The 25,472-nt window shown below is 37.8% G+C and overlaps 1 protein-coding gene across 1 annotated transcript in view; it reads right to left on the bottom strand.

Moving 5' to 3' along the window:
* Positions 1-2,518: 2,518 nt before the first annotated feature.
* Positions 2,519-25,472, bottom strand: part of KCNK2 (potassium two pore domain channel subfamily K member 2) — an 80,829-nt gene continuing 57,875 nt past the window's right edge. The window contains exons 6-7 of the mRNA XM_015623465.2: positions 21,470-21,609; positions 2,519-7,071 (exon numbers count right to left, since the gene is read on the bottom strand). Coding sequence (XP_015478951.1) covers positions 6,754-7,071; positions 21,470-21,609 — 458 coding nt within the window. The 3' untranslated portion in view covers positions 2,519-6,753. The remainder of the gene's footprint in view (positions 7,072-21,469; positions 21,610-25,472) is intronic.

The raw sequence follows: 25,472 nt of genomic DNA on the forward strand, positions 1-25,472 counted from the left end.
CCAGCTTGAATTTGGAGGAATGTTTTAATTTCTAATTCTTCAAAAACCATTTTCTTGTATTTTCTGCCAACACAAGCAGAAACCACTTCCAGTGCTAATTCTGTGCTAGCCTTGCTCATTTAGAGACAAGCCAAGCTCAAAAGCAGCATGCAGCTGCAGTGATAAAACAAAACTGCAGCCTCTGCTCCAATCTTGGTAGAGCAAATAGGAATCTATTTTTCCAAAAAAAATTTCTCCACACAAAAATTTTAAGGAATTCATGTCGGCCAAAGTGAAATTGTTCAGGTTTCAGGTGCGTCCTGCCTCTTTCCAAAGGACAACTTGTTCCTACAACAGCCAAACCCATCTCTTGTTACTCCACCTGTGCTGTATGAGCAAGACAAAGTGAACCCCTGTCAAGCTACCCCACCACTTCAGGCCCAGTGGCAGCCAGGGAGATACAGTGCCTCCACAGCTGGGGCACGCTCAGAGCTTGCAAAAGAGCAAGAGCACAGTGATATAATGCAGGCTACACTCTGACTCTCTTCTGACAGTCCCTGAGGACACTGAGAAATGAAAAGGTCTTTGTGTCTGTACCACCTCCACTTTATGAAGTACAATAGTACATGACACGTTACTCCCACTTTCACTTCTCACAGCAGAGCCTAATTTTTTATGCTTCTCTTTGCTACAAACCAGTGTAGTATTCTCTATTAAAAAAGCATTCAGACTTTGTGACTTATCAGCCTGCAGTTCAGAAGGGCCCAGCCTGCAAGTCTTGGGCTATTATTCTGTCCAAATGTGCAACATGATGCCTCCAAATCTGTGAATTTCTTCTGCTACAGAACAAGCAATGTGACAAATGGTTCTGAAAGCCAACACATTACAGAGAAGGGTGTGCTAACTAAAACTGGGATAATTAAAGCAGAACCTCTCTTTATCACCTTTCCTACCCACTCTAGTGGGCTTTGCATGCTTGAGTACATGTATACTGAATACTATAATTTTGCAGAAAGAGCAAAATCTACACAAAACAGAAGCAGACCTGTCACTGGTATAAAAGCCAAAATCAGCAGTATAGTGATGTATTCTCTCATGTTCCCACAAGAAAGTTTTCAACATATTTACTCACTTTTCTAGTCACTCAGCAAAGTTAGTCTCAGTATCCTCTGAGCCAAACAAGAAAAAATGCATCTTTCACAGCAAGTGTATTGCTTCAGCAAAACTTCTCAGAACACGCTGCTTAATTTGAAGGATCAAATTAATTGTAAAAGAAAAAGAAATGGACTAACACCAAACTGCTGTTTAAGGAATCATTTCAGGCTGTTGATTATATTCTGAGGAATATTGTTATTTATTACTAATGACAAATAGTACATTCCCATCAGGATCTCTATTATACGTGTGTTATTTGCCTTTCTCAGGAGGATGAAGGTCTGGCTGCATATAATTAGTCTTGAGAATTAGCTATTATTAACAACTGAATTAACACAGCCAATCCTTCTAAAGGAGTTTCTCACTAAGTACATTTGTTTACCAAAGTCAAACTAGAGATGTCTATATAAACACTCCTGTGACATTCCCAGAAAAACCAGTGCACCCAGAGAATTTAATGAATGCTACTGCTAATAATTAGTAACAGTGCAGGCAGAACATAATACCTCAGATTTAACCACTAAGAGTTCTAATACCAGCAGCCCAGTCATAGTGTATTGATCACAAACTATGGAGATGAGGTGCTTTCTTCATAATTATCTGTCTCCAGCAACTAAGGCGGGAAAACTGCTAATATTCAGAAATCACTAAAAGAGGCAATCAATAAGATATTATTTATTACATCACCAGTGCTGATAGACTGTTATAATTCATAAAAAGTTGTGAGTTTTATTGATTTTCTAAGATACTGACTTAAAATTGAGCTATATTTTCAAATCACTGAGTTTACAAGATACTATAGTCATTATACCAAAGTGGGTTTTTTAGATAACTTAAGAAGATGCAACAATGTCAATACATACTGAAGGCACAAATATATCTGGGTCCAGAACATAAAGCTGCATATGCTACTATATCAGTTCCTATGCATAAAGGGGACTTATTGTTATGCAGTAAGTAATGTGTTTGTTTACAAGCCTATTCAATATATTCCTCTGAAAGTTCATAAAAGCATGATAAGCAACGGCCTAAAACTGAAATACTCAAGTTTTCCAAGTGCAATAAAACTATACCTATCGATTCTCACAAAGGCTCTTTACAATTGTAACAATAATTTGGCAAAGCAGAGAATGCTTTCTCGAAGGAAAAAGCTGACATTTTTAATCTCAATGTAGCTCAACAGCTTGTTATTTCCAATAACAGTAAATCAGCACCTTATCTACTCTTCCCAAAAGGAACACTTTATTCACTATAAGGTTACATTGTCCATTTAAATCTGTAGGGCAACAGAAACAGAAAAATATATATTTTTTTTTAATGACAAAATAACTCTGGAAGTCATGCAAAATGTGTATTTCTTCATATATATAAAATCCTTTTCTTTCAAACAGTACTGCAGGGTAGGAAAGAAAAGTTAATTATCACATAACTGTATGACAGGAATTTATTAGAAGCATTACTGCTGTATTTCAACACTGTAGGTAATTTCCCTGACAGGAAAATCTCCTTCCCAAGAATTAGTTATAAATGTATATCCACTTTTGATGTGCATGTAGATTTGACCAAGTAGAGCAGCTTCCTTTCTTCCTCTGCAGGGTGTGCTGTGTTCCTCTTTGGAGGTCATTGGTGTAGGAATAATGCTGGAGGAGCAAGAACTCCAAACAGATGATCAGATTTCCCATCTGCCATCCTGATCTCATGCTGTGACCTAAGGAAGGTCTATTTCAGGTCAAGGGTAGAAAGTTTAGAGGTTTAGCTTTTTTGTGGGTTTCTGTTATCCTTGACCTTTCCTCCTATAGAATCAGGAAGAGGTGGAGAGAGACATGGCTGGGATGCTCATGAGATTCAGCAAGCTTCTGGGTTTGATCCTTCCATGCTTTTCACTGCTCTCACAGTAGCATCTCAAGGCTCCCAAAATACTAGAAAAAGGAGGAGAGGCACATGGAGGGGATGCCAAAGGAAGTTCTTGTCTTTGTAATCAAGCAAGAAGGGTACATGGTACAAATTCTCTGCAACTCAAGTTCCCTGTTTCTCATGCTGGCTACCCAAAATGGAGGATTTCATTGACATAGACACTTTATCAGGTACAGCACACCAAAGAATACCAAAAAAAAACCCAAAAAACCCAACCAAAAAAAAAAAAACAAAACAAAAAACCCCACAAAACCCAAGACCATCACAGCCAACAGTAAACAGTACAGATCACCTCCAGCTACCCCTTCAAGAGATTTCAAATTGATTTTAATAATTGTTTACTGTAATACTTAGAAATTAATTGTTCTGTTAGGTGGCACAAGCGTCTTTATAGAATCTTATGTGGCATAATTTGTCTCATCCAGAACATTTTCCCAATGTCTTTTTTTTTTTTTTTAAATATCAAAGAAAACAGCCCCTTACCCTTTTCACAAGCTTGCTTAAGTATCAAGCATATTAGCACCCTGTAACATTTCCATGTATGGGTAACAGAAAAGAAGGTACAAATGGATCCTAATTCATGCTTGGGTAGCTCCATATTTGGAAGGGAAAATGAGCTATGTAAAATTTCCAGAGGCAAGAAAGACAGGTTTTTTAATACAAAAATCTTCTGTTATGGGAATAAAGATAAAAACCTTTGAGTTCATCAAGTATTATAGATTAAATGAGCCATCCTCAGCCTTTGTGGTCTATCACTCTGTGTGGATAGGGAGAAAAAGATTTTCCAATAACTTTAATGACACTGGACATGTTTGGATCATGATAACTCTACCTATCTATACTGTCTGGACTATGGCATCTGTGTTCCTTCAGTTATTGTACTTCCAAACAAAGTATTTTATTTATTTTTTTTGTTTAGCTCCCCACAGGTCAATCTATTTTGATAAGGGAGGATAATTTAGATCTATTACAAAGGTAGAAAAACAAAAATATAAGTAAACGGGGATTTTTTCCCTAGAGATCATATTCAAAAGTCAAACCAAATAAAAACTGAATGGGTTTACGTGTCCATACTTGTATCTCAAACCTTGCCACAGGATCTCCAAAAAATATGTTCTTTTCAGCAGGTCCTGAGAGTCTAAAATTTAAGAAACCACAAAACCAAACACTTCTGTAGGTTGGTAACTGGAAACAAGCTGGTTAGAGAGACACCAGGCTTTAACATAAGATATCTCAGGGAATCGAGGACAATGAACTTTGAACATTAGCTGTCCCTTTCTGAAAAATCAGTTTCAAAAGGCACTAAAACACGCCCCACAAAAATCAGAATGAAACAATTTAAAAACCCCAGTCTTCCTCACTTACCACCAAGGCTGGTGTGGGCTCTCATGCCCTTGGCCAAGACCTAATTAAAGAGGCCCCTGTAGAAAAACTGCTGCAGTGTGAAAGGCTGCTTGTTCACACGCTGCAGCAAGGTACCAGCAACCACACCAGAACCAGCAGCACAGAGGGGCAGAGCCCCCTGTGCCTCCCCCAGGACAAGGACAGAGCAATTGCCAGAAGCTCTGTGGCATATGATTGAAGAAACGGAATCCTGATAAGTCTTTGAAAGAAAATAGCAAGAAACACAACTTAAGGTATGACAACCAAAGAGAATAATTTTTAATATCAAGGAAAAAAAATAGTAATTTCTACGCTGGGTAAGTCAAGCCTTTATTGCTAAACCAGCTTAAATTAAAGTAGGTGGCAAACTGCTATACTCTGTAACCAATGAAAGCATAAAAATCAATTTCACAAATTAATCCTTAGCATTCCAGTTGTAGCAAGCAGAAGATTCAGGAAAGCTTATTTTAATTAAAAACTTTATTTTTCATTACAATTCACAGTTTATACATGGCAAGAAGAACCCTTGCCATGTGGACATTCAGAACACTGTGCTGGGGAGACAAGGGTCTTTGTTATAAGAGCATTGCTCGGTGCTGTGTCATGGAACTTCCTTAGTTTTAAAAGCGTACTCTCTGTAAATGTTAATTGACTGATATTTACACTGAATTTACATATTAACTTATATTTATTAGAAAACAAGCTAAGCATCCAAAAAACATGAACATTCATATATTGCATGTTATCTAATGGTCAGAGATGCTGTAAGATTTGCCACTTGAATCATGCCCAATCATCAAAGTCCCATTCATTTTTAATTTACAGAGCCTAAATTTTTCTTTAAGGCCTGTTCCATTAATTTTATGTACAGCCAGATTACAATAGACTAACATAAGGAAAAAAAAATGAAAAATTATCCATTCCATCCTGCATTTCTTCTGAATCTCATGTACACCTATAAGCAAAACAGAAGGTACAAAATTAATGTGTTTTCTTAAAACCAATAAAGAAAACCCACAGTCTGGTTTAGATCTGCTTCTTGTAAGCCTATCCTGTCTGAACAATCATCGGTATTCAGATTGTGCTATTTATCAGCTCTTCTTCATGCCTGCATTGATATTCAGAGCCATCTCTATTTGAAATGTAGAAAGTCACAGTGATACCAGTTTCAATTGCATTCCCACATAGCCACAGCTCTGGCACAGGCAGCCCACGTGACATTCAGGAAAGCACTCCACCAGGATTCCCGGGTAAAATATCATGTAGCCTCTGGGGTGACTTGGCTTAGAAAGGAAATTAAGAATCCTTTTAATACCAAATATTAGGCAGAAGGTTTACGCTTATTAAAAATAGCTGTATTCTTCTGCATTGTTTTTTTGGATGTGATTATTTAGAACACAGCAATTTAAAGCCTCCCCCTGCCTCTCATGAAAACAGTAATTTTTATTTGCTCTTGTCATCTACCAAATAATTTAGTGATAGATAAGCTGCAGATTTTTTTGGTACATCTGATGCAGAGAAAAACAACTGCTGAACACTGCTTGGAAAACTAAGACCTGAAAAGGGCCTGCAAATCCTACAAGTCAGCGTGAACAAGTATCATCTGGACCTGAGTAAAACAAAATGCTTCTGGGGGACAGGTTTGAAACTTTTGAAACTGCAGTGCCTTTAAATTTGGAGCTAAGAACATCAATTGATGATTGTTGAGTTTTGGCATTCATTCATGCTGGTTGGTATCTTCACAACAGACACCTTTGAAACACCACCATTTCAAGAAGAACAAAAGGCTTAAATGAAATACACTTCTCATGCAAAAAACCCAAACAAACAAAAGTTGTACAGGAATTGTAGAGGTTCTGGTTCTTCAAAAGATAAGGCACTGACCAAAATTTCTTAGGTAAAAGGCTGCATAAGAATTTCTTGCCATTTACAAATGTGTTGTAGTCCAGAAATGGTCCATTCCTAGGCTCAGTAAGGTAGACCCTGAAATTTTAAGGACTGATCCCTCAAAGCTACATTGTTACCATAAACAAGTGAGATTCATTCGTGAGGCCATATGGCACATTAGAAGTGAAAAACAGTCTGGGCAGATAAAGGCAGAAAACATTGTTTGTTCCAGCATCTTTCGGAAACAGCAGTGCCATTTGTCTTTGTGTCTCTGAAGAGATGCGATGGTAACTCGGGACTGTAGTTTTTCTGTGGAACTCATGCACACATATAAAATGCTGCTAGCACTGGTCATCAACAGGGTGGAAAAAAACGGTGTATGGCTAGTCTAAGCCGAGAGCTTCCCAAGGACTTCCAAGGGATCCAAAGTCATGGCTACTTAATGTTCTCGATCACGGCTATCTCTTCTGCTGCACAGTGCGGCGTCAAACCATTCATGTAAATGCTGTCTGTCTTTGTCAGAGCTGGCAAGAGGTCCTTCTCGCTGGTCAGGTGGTTCACTGACAGTGTTCTCTTGCAGGGGGTCAGGTCTTGGTTGTGGTTGACAGCGAGCTCTGCAGAGAGCTTCCTTTTGATGGAGGTGGCCCGCTGGAACTTGTCGTAGATCTCCACGCTCAGGCGCCTTCGAGTCTCCTTGAACTCGGCGGTGACATTGGCTGTCCACTCTGCAGCGTGGGCTCTGAACTCCCCCACCTGCAGCAAAAGTCAGGGAAAAAAAAGGAAGCATTATGGCACCAAGGACTTCAGACACTTTATCTTCAGGAGCCTCGTGAGTGCAGGGCTGCCAAAGAGTTGCTGCTGCCACTGGCACAAATTTCTCATGACAAAGAGTTACTCTTTTATTGACAGCAACTAAAGAAGAAAAGTTGCTCTAGTAAGAGTTAATAACACTTCAAAAAACACAAATAAAAATCTTTTCTGCTGATTTTTTTTTTTTTTTTTATTGTGATCATAGTCAGCAACACAGGGAAGCTACAGAGGCTTGACAGCTGCACAATACCCAGCTGGTCAGGGGATGCTGAAATCCCAGCAATCCAGGCTGTGTTATGTATTGTTACTAGAGTGAGGGGTTATTTATGAGCACTTTCACTGTCTCTGGAAAGATCCTTGGGAGACTTGGCAAAGAATTTTCTAAATTTAGACAGAAAAGCTTTTTTAAAGGAAACCATCAGCTGTTTGCATCCTCTTTTCTGTACTTGCTCAAACATAGCATCAACACAGCAACAGTTAAAAGACACCTCAGTGGCATGTCTGCTTCCCACCTGAATCCCAAATCATCCTTACTTTTCCTCAGATATGGCATTAGGTAGACTGAGCAGATCTAGTCTGAAGTAAACTATGATCTGTAATTTATTTACTATTTATATTTTTGCACTTGTATTTCAGTCATTGTCACACTACGTATGTCAGTCACTGTTACATTAAATAAGTTATGTAGGTAACTACAGGAGGCACCTTTTGATGATTTTATCTCATTATTACTCCAAAGGAAATAGATTGTTTCTCTTTCAATCTCCTCTCCCTCAACAGCTTAATACTGGTAAGGTACAGCACAGGGAATATAGACTATTCATAACTATGACTCCAAAGTAAAGCATTTCAGGAGGATTTAACCCACATAAATTAGTCTAATTGCGACTGTTTACTCCAGAATTTCAATCACTGGCAAACAAACTCTGACTTGGAAAGAACAGAAATGAAAAAAAGAATTTACACAGAGAAATATAGGGGGCAAACCATCAGAGAAAAAGCCATGAGCTTACTCATGCTTTGCAGTGGAGTAGAAAAGAGGAATATAATGAAGGCAAAAATTAGTCAGCTCATCCAGGAGTGACAGAGTTTCGGGAAAACTTTTCCCCTCCAGAAACTAAACAAAAAGGTCTCTTTACCCAAGGGTCATTTTATTACATCGTTCTCCACTTCAGTGAATTAGAGAGATGACAAATGTGAACAAATGTATATTTTCTAAAACAAGGGTAATTATCTGCAATACACAGAGGTCTCACCTAGCTGAATGATTATTAGTATTTAATTTGTGCAGCTAGGATCAGACACACTGCACTTCAAGTTTGAAAATAATGAAATCTGCAGTGCTGAAACATCTCAGCTGCTCCAATATTTTCACTTGTAGTAAACAAGTAATAAAAATATGATAAATAGTGCACATCCTGAGGCAGTTTTCTCCTTTTCCTAAGCCTTAGTAAATGCAAGCTGCCCAGGTGCTGGAGAATGGTTCTGCCTAGGGGAGCGAAAAGGCAGTACACAGGTTTCTTTTTTACTGTGTATATATGTACCCCTCACCAGCAGTGTAAGCATTTAATAGACCAGGTATTTTGCTCAGGCACACATCTCTGGCATTGTATTCAAGAGATGCTATCAGGATTTAAAATTATATCTCAGCAACTTATTGGAAGATACAACTACTTTGAACTATCTCCCCATAATATTTCACTTTTTTTTTTGGGGGGGGGGGGTGTTTTTTGGTTGGTTGGTTGGTTGGGTTTTTTTGTTTTGTTTTTTAGTTCCCACATGATTTTATGTTTGTCCAGGAGAGAAAATCTACTGGCATTGTTTCTGAAAAAAGCATATCTATGTGACCTTTAGGATAGACTCAGAATGTTCCTAGTGATGGACCTGTCTTGCACAGGGCAAGCTGCTCTTGACCGTTCAAGTTGTTCAGGGGAATCCTAAAATTGTAGTTGTTGGGATATCTGATGTCTGAATTCTATGAGATTTCTTTGGGGAAGCAAGTTTATGCAGCCAGCTGAAGAGCATCAATAAATGTGCCTTTGGAGACAGGCTCATTCCAGTTAGGGTGGTGTGGAACACGAACATGGTGGACACAATTCCACCTGCCCATACACCAAAGTTGTGACACTGGTTTATATTAAAATCATAGGAGAAAAATACAAATTGAAACATGCTAGTATTAATGCTACTGGTAGGTAGAATCAGATGCATTAGTACAGAGGGAATTGGAACATGTTAAGACCCAGGAGGTCAGTGCTGTTCGAACTATGCATGCCTCAAATCACTACTTTTGGCCCCTACTTTTCATGCAAACTGAAATGCATTCAAACATGTTACCTCTTTAAAACAAAACTCTTAATTCCATAGCACTTACAGACTCAAGCAGGGTTGTAAGGATAGGGTTATAAGAAAAGAAATGTGCCATTTTAACTACCAGTGTACATTAGTAACTTGCTTGTATAACTCGATCCCTCGTTGATCCATAGGGACATATCTGTAGTATGTCCGGGTTCTTTCTGTCCTTAGGTTATGACATTTTAACACACTGCATTACATCTCCTCTTCATCTGGGTTCTGACAACAAAAAAATGTCTCATGCAGAGCCACTGAAATTCCAATTGCCTGTGCTGCTCAAAAAAATTTAATTCTTGGCATACCTATCTACTGTAACAACAATTTACTTTTCTCCAGATCTCTCGCCTCATTACAGCACAGCGCTGTAGACTCTACAGCTGTCATAGTTGGGGGCAGTGTGACATGAGGACAAGGTCTCTTAGTCACAGAAATTATTGACAACTACGTACTTAACATAAGGCTGAATGTCACAGAGTATTTCAGAAGCAATAGGAAAAACATGTCACAGTGATAGCGCCCGGCTCAGTCATACAAGAAGCAGCACTGGTGCTGCTTCTCACTTTAACCTTCAGGGAAGAGAAATGCCACTAGTAATGGGGACATGGTCCCTATCACAGCTCCTGAATTGACTTCCTCCACATCAAAATCCAAATTAGTCTGCAAGGTGTTAGACATATTTCACAAGGAGTATCAACCTAGCTACACTGAACATCAACAGCAAGTAACTTTCTTATGTATTTAAGAAGCAGGAAGTAGCACCCTACTGCCTTATGATTTCAGGGAAGACAAGTCTCAATAGCAAGTTCTCAAGAGTTACGGGAACACAACTAAGTATTCCACACAGAACACTTCCCCACAAAACAAAACAACAAAAACAAAAACCCAAAACAAACAAACAAGCAAACAAAAGAACAACAAAAACCCAAAACAACCCCCAAAAAACAACAACCACAACTTTCCCAAAAAATGAACAGCATTGACCCAATTCCTTTCCCAGCCCAAGTTTCCTGGCCACCAGGTACCACTCCCAGGGTATCCTCTATGATCTGCACCGTATCCAACCTTATCCTATGAAGGTGTCTCAAATACCACAGGTCATCTCCAGTAACACCTCCAAATGTCTGTGCCAATTTATGTGTCCACCTGTGGTGGAATGTCACATTTACTCTTTTAGGATATAATGAGAAACTGCCTTTGAACCATTTGTTCTATTAATTCTTTTTAAAGTCACTATTGGGTTTTTTGGGGGGGTTGTAGTGAAAAACAAGCAGACATCAATAAAGTACCACATGAACTTCCTGAATGACCAAACAGTTCCCAGGCTGCACACATACACAATCACCAATATAACTTTGAGACCAATGTACTGAATTTGACAGAACTAAAAAAAAAAACCAAAAAAACAGGGATGTTAAGCCATCATTCCTTCACCTACTCCTGCCAAAATCCATCTAAATGAATAATGTCCTAGAACTGGCTCTCAGTCAATATCTCTAGTAGGATCAAAAGTTCTTATTCAGTTTTATTGTACTGTGTTTTAGCTTTCTGTCCTGCTGAGCTCCACACTTGGGTAAAGGCCAACAGCATAAGTCAGAATGTATGAATGTCCAAGGAGATGCTACTGTTGAAACCAAAAAAAACATTTGAACACACTGAAGTACCTGCTTCATTCTTCAGTACATTTGCTCTAATCCTTATACTTGTTAAGAGTTTGAGAATCTTTCTGGACACCCACAGAATTATGCAAATACTAATGCAAGAAAAACTTCCCACCATTCAGGATGACCACTCATCTTATTAAGTGTCTGGAAAGCACAAGCCATGTAGCCAATCACAAGTAATGTATTTTGAATTAAGTCACATCTGTGCTTTAGCAGGAAAACAAACAAACAAAAGCATAATTAAGGACATCCTTAAATAGACCAAGACAAATGTACTTGCCTATCTTAACTTTGCCTTAGTTTTGCTCCTCTATCTCGGGGATATTCTTGAAAAACCCCAACAACACAGTATAATCAGTTAATCTACTTCTCCTTACAGAGGGAGAAGAAATATATCCTGCTTGGATGGAGCTCAGATATATGACATGAAAGCTATGATACACTCAGGAGGAGGTAAACCACTGAGTTGCAAATAAAAAAAAATAGGGTTATTATATATGTCATGCAAGAAAATGAAAACATATATTTCCAAGTCATGCAGCTTTTTCTGTCATGGCTGAGCATTATGCTCCTTCTCTTTGGCATACAGGGCTCATACAGTTTATGATGAGCATGTTAGTGCAAGCCAAAAAATGGAATTTAAAAAGCAGGAAGATAAGCTGGAGGTATCCATTTGACTACATTTTAGGGTGAAAAAAGTGCCCTTCCTTACAGATATTCTTAACGGTCTAGATGTTCCTCTGTGTATAATTTCTCGCATTTTTCCCTAATGCATTCTCCGAATTTTCATAGCTCCATTTTTGAGTACACTCTCCAGTGTACTTTATCCTGCTATTTAAAAATAACACATCCAATTAACCTCTCTGTGATATGCTACTCAGACAAAACTAGAAAGTGCATTACATGTCAAATTATGCAAGCAGCAGAGTACAGAACATAACATTTTTGTCTTAGCTCTCAGGAAATTCAGCCAGTGTTCACAGAAATTGTTCACAAAGTTCCTTTAAAAAAAAAAAATGTAGGTACAGAGAGGGGTGATGGGTTGAACAACTCAGCTGCTGTGTGGGTTTATCCCTGAGTGCATCAGAGGGGTTTCCTATCTGCCATCTCACTTTCCTGCAGTTCTGGGCAAGCATATTCCACATTTTTTCACCCCAGCTGCTGCTGGACACAAATTTCTATTCACCACCGCAGTTTCTACCAGTTAGAGAAGACCAGAGTGCAGAAGAGAACAAGAGAAACTTCACAAAAAAAATTTAATGAAACCTGTGTATTTTCTGCACATTAAGGGAATCTCATTTATAGTCCACCTAAAACTCCCAACATAATGGTCTGGCTTTCAGTATTCCTGCTATTATAGTGTTATTAGTACATAGCCAAAATACCTGTGGACAAGTGTTTAGAGAAGAGTGTACTCTACTGGTCTTTAAAGGTAAACAGCCACAAAACACAAGAAATACCACAGGTATAAATGAGATACCCATGCTGAGCTTTCCCAGGTCCACCATCTGCTATGGTGAACCACCATCTTCTATGCCTTCATCCTGTCAGGACCTCAATTCTGTAGCTGGGAGCTCTTCTTTGCCTTTAAGATTGCCTTTAAGATAAGAGCTGGGAGCTCTTTGTCTTTAAGATACCAAGACTTATTAGACTTCAAGGTGAATGGCACACACGAAGCAATAAGTGATACCTTTTTTAGTTCCACTCGCTGGTATACATATCCCTCTGTTTTTCAGACAAATATCAGAGGGGAAAAGACTCTCTTTTGTGAAACTGTCATCTTCTTGGGTAAGGCATCAATTTCATAGGCAATTGTGTTTTTGTAGCCATAGTGGTCAGAAATGTTTTGGGAACAATGCTCTCCTGATAGAAACTGGATTGTTCAGTCCTGTAATAAGCAATGCTTGTGAGTTCATTCTGATGAGAAATGATAGTTTGGTTTTACCCACATAACTTCCATGAACACATTTGATGCCTTGGATGAAATAAACCACATTCTCCAATGGGAATGCAGAGAGCCCACAAATTTTGATTATTTTATTTGTGGAGGAACATCTATGGTGGCATCTGTGGGAATATGTTTTGTGGAGATGTAACAGATGGCAGAGGGAAGAAATGGCCTTTTCCTCTATCGCTGTTTGATTCAATAAAATAAAAACAGCCTAAAAAATAATGCCTACAAAACAGAGCCAGATATACTAAGAATCAACACAAGAGATGATTATTTGATTTACCTTTTGTTTTTTCTGTAAATATGAAGACTACTATGCTAGGTATTTCCTCAGAACTACTATTGAATATTGCCCACCAGATACCCCTTTGCACAGATTTGGATGTGTATAGTCTCAGTAGATTATCTTACTCTCTTTTCTTCTGCTTTATTATTAACTTCCAAAGATAAAGATTAGCAACAACAACAACAAAAAAAAGATGTTGACATTTTCCCCTAAAATCAGTTCTATTTAGTGTTTTCAGCTCCCTCAGAGAGCCATACAACCCCTCTTTCAATCTGATGAGAGTGAATGACATGCACCTGTATTAGCCACAAGAAACTACTGAGGTTTGCACAAAGCTGAGCTTAAGGTGATCCAGAAGAACAGTGTGTATCCTCTGCCTGCACTATGCAGCCAATGACTTGGCTGCAGTCAGGAAAAGCAAATGTTTTACGAACTATACTAGAAGCATAATGAAACCCAAGCCACAAGCAGCTGAAAAACTGCCTCAACTTTCTCCCAGAGGAAGGAGACAACAACTGGTTCTAAACTCACTGGACTTTTTTTAGCTTATGAAGATATGCTAAAAAAGAACAAACATAAAAAAGGACTTTCAGTTTTTACTTGGTAGTAAGGAATGATTATAGTAACTACTTGGTCAAGTCCCAGCAAGAACTGTTCAACACTAGTATTACAACTGCAGCTATCTCTTGTGAAAGCCAGTATTCCGTAGCTTCTTTGGTCCCTTTTATCTGCAATTGCAAAGCATTTTCCTCAATGTCAACACACCTACTTGCAAGGGCATTCTGCTGAACTTGCTTTGTCTGGGAACTCATCCTCAAGACAGCTATCACATTCATATACTCAGCATTAGTAACATGTTCTGGAGTCTTTTCCTAACAATATCCAAGCACTGAGATTATCCTAAAAAAAAAAAGTAAAGTTTTCAGGAATGTTAATCATGAAGATGTCAGTGATATTTAACCTGGAATATTTCCAGCTCACAATAAAGTAAACCACAGAAATATTTATTGCTGTAACAAAGGATCAATTACATCTTATCTCCAAGAGTTCAGATTTCTCAAAGTAGACCATCATAGCATTCATTCTGGGAATCTTCATGGGCAATTAACTCCAAGAAATGCTATCTCTATAACTGATCTCACTTTAATCAATATCTCTTATTATGAAGTACAAGTCTCTTGCCCTAGTTTTATTTTTGCAAATTCAATAGCTTCACATTCAATTGCCTGCACTCCTTTGTTGCATGCAGCCTTCACTGGAGTAATTTTCTTCTTTGAATGCTGTGGGAGAGCAGGGACAGGCACAGGGGCTGGCATGAGAGACACTGACAGTGTTCCCATGCCCTGGGCAATGCTGCTCCTCATGGAAGTACTTGGCAGCACATCTCCTGTAATCAGCACCCCACCAGGACCTGGTACTCAACATGCAGTAACAAAACAGCAGTCTCTAAATGTCTGGTATGCCCAGCTAAGAGGCATGATACAAATATAAATATAACCACAGCAAAACTCTGGAAATATTATCTGTGTGTGTAGTGAATCTGAAGTGAGCATCACATGTCCAAAGTATACAAAATGAGGAAGGATCTCAAAAAAAGTGTCAAAAGCCATCAGCTGTTTAGTTTTCCAGGAATTCTCAGAACAAGATGTTCTTTCCAGTTCATTATTGCTCATATTACCACAACAGACTTTTAAAAGACTGATCAATATAGAAACCCAGTATTACAGACTGTTGCTAGGGCAGATTCAGGAACATCACCAGCATAGCTTAAACTCATAGAAAGGAAGAGATCAAATTGCATTCAGAACCAGGTCAGTCATTTCTATTTCCTCCTTGCACCAATACCACTCTTTATACATCCCTGGGACTCTGGGCTGCTATAGAGATACTGTACTCCCACCTTTTATTTTGGGTTGGTTTTGGTTAGATTTTTTGTTCTGTTGCTAGTCAAATTTGACTGGAGACATGCAGTTGTTTTGACTGTAGAAATATTTTATATTTCTCCCCATCTCATAGAAATTATTAGGCTTTATGAACATGATTGTTCCTTCTCAAACTGACTTTTCTGCATATCTTGGATGTACTGGAAAAAAACCCTCTTAATGCAAGACAGATTTTTCTTCAGATGCTTCCCTTGCCATTTTTGTAGCTCTCTGCATTCTTCCTGAAGTTTAGACCACAAATCTAGGGGCTGTTTTCTAGTAATATACCTTTTAATAACATCTGCAAAATATTACCACTTTCCTACAGAAACTTGATGATTCTCTGCTTGTACATCTTAGAATTGTTACCCTTATTAATCACTGCCTTGCAAAATTACTTTGCACACCATGGCTTTGACACTATATTTGTCTCCCACAAATATTTCCAATTCAGTGCTTTCTAGGAACAGACTTCCACACCAGCCTGACCAATTCAGTGAACTTGTGGATATAAACTGAGTAAAACTGCTGCAGTTTGGTTTGTTTCTTTGGCCTTTGGTTGGTTGGGGTTTTAGGCTTATGTTTTGATGGAATTTGTTTTGAGGTATTTTGTTTTTTGCCTGTTTTTCTTTTATGTTTTGGATTGTTTGTCTGTTTTCTTTTGCTACGAGGCGGGGGTGGGTTGATTGGTTTGGGGGGAGTGGATATAAGAAAAGTCCAAACAGTCATTTTCTTCAACAATAAAACTTTCTTTCAGAAGCTGACCCATCTCACTTGAAACAATGCAAAATGGACCAGCAAGTGACAGCAAGTGACTCTGATCACCAGACTGAACAGTTATTCTCTACCATCTTCATTTCTAAGTGATTTTATTTCTAAAAACAGGGAGAGCCAGGTCGAGAGTTCATTGAATAACTGAACAACTTATTCCTCCTCTTTGGTCAAACACCGTCTCTACACAGCCTCTGAAGACAATCTATTTGCTTTGAGGGTGAAAACCCTTCAAAACTGTTTCTCACTTGAGTCCACTAATTTTTTCATCTTTTCATGCATACAGCCTACATCTAGGGTCCCTCTTTGGGCAATGTGAGAAATGGGCTCAAGTTCTCTTTATGCTGGATCCCTTATGCTGGGTGAGCACCTTCAACCTGAAGCTAATAAAAAGACAACAAATAATATAGGGAGTGCAATAATCTCCATGCCATCATCATGACAAGTCTAATTCTGTTTTGACAGACTTGAGTGACAGCTCTGTCACTGGTGCCAAGAAGATTAAATTGAATGATGATTCAGATGAGTCAAATTTGTTGAATTTGTTTATAAATATCCAATACAGGAACTGCCTCTTGAATTTCCTCAAGAAGTGAATGTGCTATTTCTCAAAAAATTTTAGGCTTGGTCTTTAAAGCTGGGTACATGTTGTCCAATTCAAAAGAGATACAAGCAACATGAAAAAATCATTTATCCAAACTGAGCCAATGTCTAACAAGTCTGTCACCTGGATACACAGTGAAGATCCTCCAGGATCTATATGCCAAATGTCTAAGATTGTAGGTTGGGTAAGCATTTTTGCTGAAAATGCTGGAATTCAGAAGCTGCTGCATACAGAAGTAAAAGAAAAAATATGTCAAGGAAAAAAAATCCTGCTGAAAATTTATCTTTCAAAGAGACTAAAATCAGAAGACTTTAAAAGTGCTCTGAGTAATCAGAATGTAGAGAATAATGAAGAGGAGGGAGTTTAAGGCAAGCTAGTATAGCTGAGGCTGAACTTCAGAGACAAATCGCCTACTTAAGATTACAGCACACAGCATGTTCCAGTGACTTTCTGACATTTCATCTATCTTACTGTATGAGCTGCTTCCAGATCAATCCTTCTAAAACTCCCACTTCTGTCTCTACTTGTCTTTCACTTCCCTCCCCATCTGAGGCATTCAAAATTCTCCAGAGTGTTTCAGGAGACAAAAGCCACCTGAGCAACTGACTGACATACTGGTTATCTGGGTTTTAATATCAAAATAACAGCAGTTCTGTGCATTAGTGCACTTCTGATCAGATTTTTTTTTGTCTCACATCCATTTGCATGAGGCAAACTTTCCTGGTAGTATACTGAGAAAAAGATAGAATTTTTTTGTTGTTGAAACAGTGAAATGCATTATTACCTCAAAGTCTTATGTAAACTGCTTCTAAGAACAACACAAATACATTAAAATATATTAATTGAACTATAGATTTTAGGTGATATTCATTAACAGCATGCCTCCTCCCTGGAATAAGGAGGACTTCACTTCTTGCCCTAAATATGATATTTATTGATACTTTTTACCTTAGACTACTGGAAAAAGCAAAGAGATTACAGCTGCCTATAAAAAGAGGTATACCTCCGATGATTTATAGTTTTGATTGTTGAGGGGAAGTAAAGAACATTTGCAACCTCTCTGTTTCATTCTGAACTCAGGTAACATTCTCTAGATTTTGCTGCTTGGTCTTAGACTGCTTAAACCAGCACAATTGATCACTACTGAATGATCTGCTCCTCCCTGTACATAAAACATCTCAGACTGCTGTTTTCTTCCCAGAAAGTAGGATACAAGTCCTATACAAAACCTTGTTTATTTGTTGATGCCCATAACAATCCCAATAATTTTCAGGAAGATTTTCAGCACCCTGTTCCTAGGAAATAAATTAAACGGCTTCAGTATCCAGAGTGCATTGATCACAGTTCTGCAGATTTTTTTCATGGGCTCTATATCTCAATAGGTTTTAATACATAACATTGTTTCCCACTTCTAAGGCTACTTTTAGGTGTAAGTGGCTATTTCTCCAGGAACTGACAATGTTTCCCCAAGGCAATTAAAAAAAATACACCCCAGACTCTGAACTAGGGTTTTTTACTGCACTCATGGATATTGGAACTCCAGAGATGTTCCTCTGCTATAATCTGCATTCATAGAAGCTGGAACAGTCCAGTGTAAATTTAGGTTTAACTGGAAAAAAAGACAAGAGATTCAGTCTCATCTGGCTTTTGCTGGCACAGAAGAGATTTGATAACTACATTTCCACTAAACTCCTTCAGCATCTTCAGTCAGATTTTCCCAGGCAGATAGCAAGAATGAGCTAATAGCAGCAGTTTTTAGCATAAAATGAAACCTGTAAAAAGTGAATATTAGTAAAATGCTTATAAGCCAATCTTATAGCAAAATGCAATATATTTATTGCAATATATTTATTGCAATACTTTCTTCCTACCGTTTAATTAGGATAGAGACAGATTTTTTTTTTTTTTTGTATTTTCTAACTATCACATAATTTAAGTATATCATAATTCAATTCTCAAACTGGTATTTGCTATTGTTAAAACTATAGAATTTTAAACTGCTAAAGCATTTTATTCCTGCTAGCAATTCTCACACATGTCCAAGCAATGGGTTAAGAAATAGGGAGGGAGATTTCTGACCATCAGAGATATGGTTAATTGAAGAAATGGCACCAATTATGTTATGTCTGCCTTTAATCTAACCTAACACACGTGAGACTTGTATATAGCAGAATTCCCAATACCTGCTTCAGCCAAGAGAATTCGGGTATATCTGAAGAATGAGGTTTTCCTTGCTGTAGACAAAATGAATATGCTTGTTTAGGCTATAAAGGTGAGAAAGAATGAAAAGCTGGACTAGGTTACACATTCCCAGTGCCTGAAAAAAGAGAGCTCAGAACTGCACTGCATAACCTGGCAAACAGTTTTCCCTGATAAAAATAGGAATGCTTTTGATGTGTTGGAAGTATTTTTGGGTTTCTTCAATTCATGTGTCTTTAAATCCTTTCCAGAGTTAGTCTATATTGAAATAGCTTCACAAAGAGCTACAGAATTCAAACATTCTTAATATATTATCATCATTATAAGATTAAAACTTATAATTGAAACATATTCAATTATATAGTCAAGAAACTAACATCTCTGGATAAGATGCTCTGGATAACAGAAAAGAATAGGAGAAAACTGAGGTTAAAGATCAGATTAATTCCAGGAAGCAGTGTGAAGAACCAAAATGTGTCAGTGTCTGAGAAAATTAAGCAAAAACAAGCCTGGAGATTATTTTTGTATAGTCTGAAGTCTTAGTGCCTTAGTCACATCATATTTTTTCCAAAACATCCAGACACAAGTAACCCAGGGAAATTAGACAATTTAGGAAATGCCCCAAGGTGAGAATAGTTAGACACCAGGAGACTTCCAGGAGGAAACACCACTCTTAGAATCTTATAATATTCTGAGCTGGAAGGGAGCCACAAGGATCATTGAAATCCAACCCAGGTCCTTTACAAAAATTCCAATGTGTGCCTGAGAGCATTGTCTAAATGCTTTGTGAACTCTGTCAGGCTTGGTGCTATGACCACTTCACTGGGGAGCTGCTCCCTTGCTCTCCTACTTCTTTCTATTGCAGAGAGGAAAATGGGTGAGGCCAACCTAATTCTGAAGCTCAAAATAACAAAATACAGCCATGCAGTTTACTGGCATTTGACAGGATGCACGGGTTTCCCTGCAGTCAGTGTAAGCTGTGTAAGGCTGGCTGTTAAAGGCAGCTTTTCTAGAAAACAGAGCTGTGATCCTGCCAACTGTTGAATCTGCAAATGGGAACACCCAGATGATATCTGCTGCTCCCTATCTGTGGAGGGCACTGGGAAGCTCATTGTGGAAGGGAAGTCATAAATACCTTTTCAAATTTACAGCATGTGGCAAAAGATGACACTCTTGAACTGAAACTGTTCAAATAAATATTGTCCTCTGCTTCAGGGCTAAGAGGTTATGAATTGCCTGCTAAAAGTGTATTTACAGCAGACCTGTCACGGTGCTGTCTCTAACCACAGAACCATGAGCACAACAAAAGCAATGGAAAAGGGCTTCCCACCCCACATTCCTTACAAAGTGGGTTTAGTCCTGCCCAAGATCCCAGCTCCCACCCTCCTGCCTGCTGCCAGCAGAAGGTGGCAGGCACCCTGAGGGGCTGCAGTCAGAGAAGTAGGGGTAAGCTACCCTTCAGAGCACAGGCTTTGGGAAGTCAAGGATTGCCAGGAATACATCTAGGCATTGATGCCATGCCCTAGAGCTAGGAAAACTATTTAACAGTATAAGTAGCAGGCCACTGCACAGTAGCCAACATATTCATTCCATCAAAAACAAATTAGAGTTTTTATGTTTGAGTAGCACAAATCAACTCATGCGTGCAAAAGAACTCAAGCTAAATTAGAGGGAAATAATATGTTGCTTCAAACAAAATTAATTTCTCAGACTTCCAGTAAAACTCAATGTATGCACGCTACAATTGAAGGAAATTTTTCAATTTCAAAACCAGAATATTTTCTTAAATGACAAAAATTAAAACGTTGTATCATTGGAATAATAAATACAAGTGAAAACAAGTGAAAACGAGTGAAATTTACAAGTGAGAACCTATTTCAATTGAAAGCAATATACTTGAATACAAATACCAAGTAATTCTGTAGAAGATAGTATGGTAAAATATACCCAGGGATATTTAAATATTTCATTCCAATACTTTGCATGATATGAAAAATTTATTTTCTTACCACTATAAAGCATGGTCTTTATGAAATAGAAAAATAAATATAATAATAAAATCATTATTAATGAAAAATAAAATTAAAATTAAATAAAAATTAAATAATATAATAAAATAATATATGAGATATATTACATTAATATAAAATATATAAATTAACCACTTAAGTATTTTCTTTACATACCTGCATCCCTTTTAGAAACAACACAGAATGATTTTTGCCTTAAAATTAAAGCCTACATTCTACTACCTGGAACAGTAGTTTAAGAATTTTTTCCCCTCATAAATCAAGTGCAACTGTTCATATACACTTATAATAATTATAAAATAATTATAATAATTATACACTTATAATAATTATATAATAATACATTTAATCTAATTTTCTATGCAGACATGTGAAATTAAAACACTGTATGTTTGAATGGACTGTTACAAAGTTTCCTGCAGTTTGAGCTGCAGCATTAGAGTTCACACAAAAACAGCTTTGACCTATACACACTACGTGCAAAAGCACCTGTAAGGTCACCTGGATTCTATTCAAAGTTTTATAAAAAGGAGTATTTCTTCCCTTTTCAAAATATTCTTACCTCTTCCTTTGTCTTTTTTGATATGACCCTTAGCCAGTCTCCAATCATGCTGAGGACAGCTGCAAAGTAAGCAAGCCCAACAAGGATCCAGAACCACACCACTGGCTTATAAAAATCTAGGTATTCAATATCGGATCCCCCTGAAAAACAATACAGCAAAAATTAATTCAGACATATTAGCTATAGGTGCATAAATGTTTTTAAATTAATATTCCTAGAAAAGAAAAGTTTAATTTCTTACATGTTCTCTATTTTTACCCATGAAAAATATTGTGTTGAATTAATACAAATTACATAAATTAGTTCACTCTTGAAAGTAACATGCAAATTTTAGACAAAGATTGTTAACAATTCATAATAATTACTAAATGAACACAAACTGATTCAACTTGATATACTGTCATTTAAGATAGAGGTCACAGCTTGAATGAAATGACTTCCCACCTGCTCCAAAAAATGATGCAGTACCAGACTTTTAAGTACTGTTCCAAAGTATGCAATGCATTCATATCCTGAGAAATCTGTTTTTGCAAGAACTTTAAAACATCTCAATACTTCTATAAAACCTTTAGCCTCAGTAAAGAAAGAGTAGCACCTGCATTAACAAGTGTCCCTGGTGAGTAGGCAAACATTATCATCTCCATTCTGCAGAAGGAAACCAGAGTGCAAGGACTTGAGTTGAATTGATCATCCCCGCCCCCCGCCAAAAAAAAAGGTGGATAAAAAGTCTGCTGAAGGGTAATTTTTTGAATCCCACTGCCATAAGCACTTCTTTTCACTGTTAAAGTATAAAAAAGGATAAATTTCATCAGTGTCTGTAATAGAGCTTTCAGGTATAATACAGCTGTAAGGAACAGATGTCTTATTTCCACACAAAAAAAAGTTATGTTCATCCAGAGCTCTTGACAGCACCCAATAACTCAAATTTCATATCTTGCCATGCAATAAAACAGAAGCCTTAAACTTGTAATTCAGCTGTATTACAAAAAATAAAACCAGACTTCTAGTTTGGGCTGCTGCAAGAACGTGTGTATCTGCCCATAATTGAAAAGGCTCTACAGTAAAAACTTCTCATGCGCATTTAAGTAGCCTGTACAGGTACATAATACTTAGTGTTATATATCTGCACCCTATACTGAAACAAATCAAGGGATAATTGGCCCCAAAATATCAAGTACCTTGTTACAGTACTGACATTGACTCTCCTGGAAAGTAATGTTTTTACTTAGCTTTATTATCACAGAGATTACAAAGAATAACAAATAACAAAGAATTTTACTGGTGGCTAGCTTTGTATGGAAGCCCTCACAGACAGAAATTTCGTTATTCTCATGTCAATTACATCTTTTCATCCAAAAAAATGCATTGAGCTGCAGTGGTTTACTCAACTATCCAAGAGATGAATCCACATTGTGAAAGTGGATATCCTTTGGTACCTTTCTAGCCCCAAGCAGAGGTAGAAGACAGCGCTCTGTTTGGAACAGTAGACATCCAGCCACCAAAGGGCTGAGTTTGTCACAGCACAAGACAAACAAAATACCAAATAATTTGTTAACATCCATCTCATGTCACTCTAGTAAAACAGTATTTTAGGGATGATTCACCCAAAATGTGTTGTAATTCAAAATAATGGTCTATTACCACTGTGTCCTTGCTATAATAATGGGCCACACTTGGTGGTTCATCCCCTTCTTTAGCTGTTCATACAATGCACAAGAAAGTATCATAGAAAGCACCCACATGGTTGGTTTTTAATTTTTGGCATATTACATTTATAAACTGAAACTGGAACTAACTCTGCCAGTCTGCAAGAAGCACTTCCTCCACAGTTTATACTTATTTTATTTACAGCAAAGTTAATCACCGAGGCAGGGATTAGGACACATTCATGTTCAACCAAGTTTTCCATGCAGTCTGGCCAGGAGATGGCTCCATCTAGCCATGCCCAAAGGAGTTCCGCTTTCCCGAAGTTAAAGGGACAAAAAGCATCTAAAGAAATACTCTAGGATAAGGCTTTAAAGCTAAAACCTTTATTAGCTGTTGAGCTTCTGAATTTCAAGGACTCCTTGGATGATTTCTCAATTTAATCAAGTCTCAGGGAGAGAGACATACCTGAGGATCTTTGTCCTGACATAACTACTGTCTCCTGTGATGCTCAAACTGTCATAATGAAGTTACCTGGCAATGTCATTAAATAGGATTTCATCGAGAAATATGATCAGAACTCAACTGTACTGAATTTAAACTACAAGAATTCATTAACTACCACATTCACTTAAATGGGTATGAATGCATTTGGGTATGAGTATGCATAGCTAAATGTACTTGTACTGAAGTATATGAGATAATCTAATGATTTTATGGGCAACATCATAAAAAGCATATATCAATATGATACACCATCATGTTTCTTTTGCAAAGTAAATTGGTTTATGCAGCCCTCTGGGAAGAAAAACGCTGAGAAGGCAGAAGATTAATTTTGTTGCTTGTTTGGCAAACCAAATTTTGTGGGCCGAGGGACAAAACTTTTCCCAACTTTCTTTAGCCTCTACCCAAAATAGGTTTAAACCACAATGAAGAAGAAATCTAGCAGTCTGCCATAATCTGTTACCAAGAACAGCCAGAGTTTATTGCCAAGATGTTTTCTGGTAAAGATTTGATCTAAAGTTGCTTGAGGTCTATTTTCCATCCACCATCATCACAGACTATTATATTGTTGCTGCCACCATTCTTACATCTGCCAAATAATTTTTATTTGGGACTTTCAACACTTTGGTAAACATAAGTTGTTCTATGGCCCAAACATATTCCTTACTAAAGTCAAGAACTCTGTTTCAGTGAACAAAGGCATTACTGAATATCTCAGTCGTGCTTTAAAACATATTACAAATATATCTTTTTTACTTATTTATGTAAAACTGGTACTTTAAAAGTAAATAATTTTCTTCATTGTTGCCACTCTTTTTCCCATTCTTTCTACAATAACTGGCTCAAAATAGAAACATGTAATTATTTCTGTAAAGTTGGTTGGCTTTGCATTTTTACTTCAAAATGAGGAGGAGAGAATAGAAAGTGCTGTCAACATTGAGTATCTTAATTCCATACCAGCAAAAATTTCTGGGTTATTCAAAAGTTGGCACTGCAAACAAGGAAATGTCTATGATTTTTCATCAGCAGTACAAATTACTCTGCATATAGAAAAATGATATAATCCAGTTTTAATTTCAGAATAACAAGTAGCTATCCCTGTTTTGACAAACCTGACAAACATGTTTAATCCAGAAATGTCACTTGTCCCACTCCAAAGAAAAATGGAGGTTCAGCCCTGCAGCTAGAAAGGATTTGTCTCTGAGGACTGCAAAAAAAGGGAGGACAGAGAAAGACTAGCTCACATGGCAACGTGGAAATGCAGACAGCTGGAGACAAGATAGTATTGCACTGCCAGAGGTGGAATAGGAGTAGGCCATAGGAGCCACTTGATGCCACTCAGTGGAAAATGGAGAGCTACTTCAGAAAACAAAGCACAGATCTAAAACACTCCTCACATGCTGTCCTGCACAGACATCAAGCAAGTCAGTGCTCTGTCTTCAGCTTAAATCATAGCTCACAGAGAGCCCTTATTACAGACACCGAGTCCTGAGGGGCAAAGAGCTCTTCCAAATGCCAAAAAAAGACACGGAGCCCGTAGGAGGGCACATAGCTCTCCTCAGGATGCTGGGCACACCCCTGGCTCAGCATGACAGCGATTTCTCTCTGCTGGTGCGTGGTATCACACAGTGACTGCAGATCAACTGGGCTGCTATGACCACCGGGTCAAGTGCCCCAGTTCGGTGACATTAAATGAGACTAAAATATCTCAGTTCTCCACAAACTGGGTCTCAGGCCAAGCAACACAGTGCAGAGCCAGGTACGTGTATCACAATGGCAACACATCAGAGATGATTAAAGAATGAAGCAGTGAAAAAGCAGTAAGTTAAAAATCAGGGCTCAAACACAGAAAACC

The sequence above is a fragment of the Parus major genome, chromosome 3, assembly GCF_001522545.3.
Source record: "Parus major isolate Abel chromosome 3, Parus_major1.1, whole genome shotgun sequence".
Classification (NCBI taxonomy): Eukaryota; Metazoa; Chordata; class Aves; order Passeriformes; family Paridae; genus Parus; species Parus major.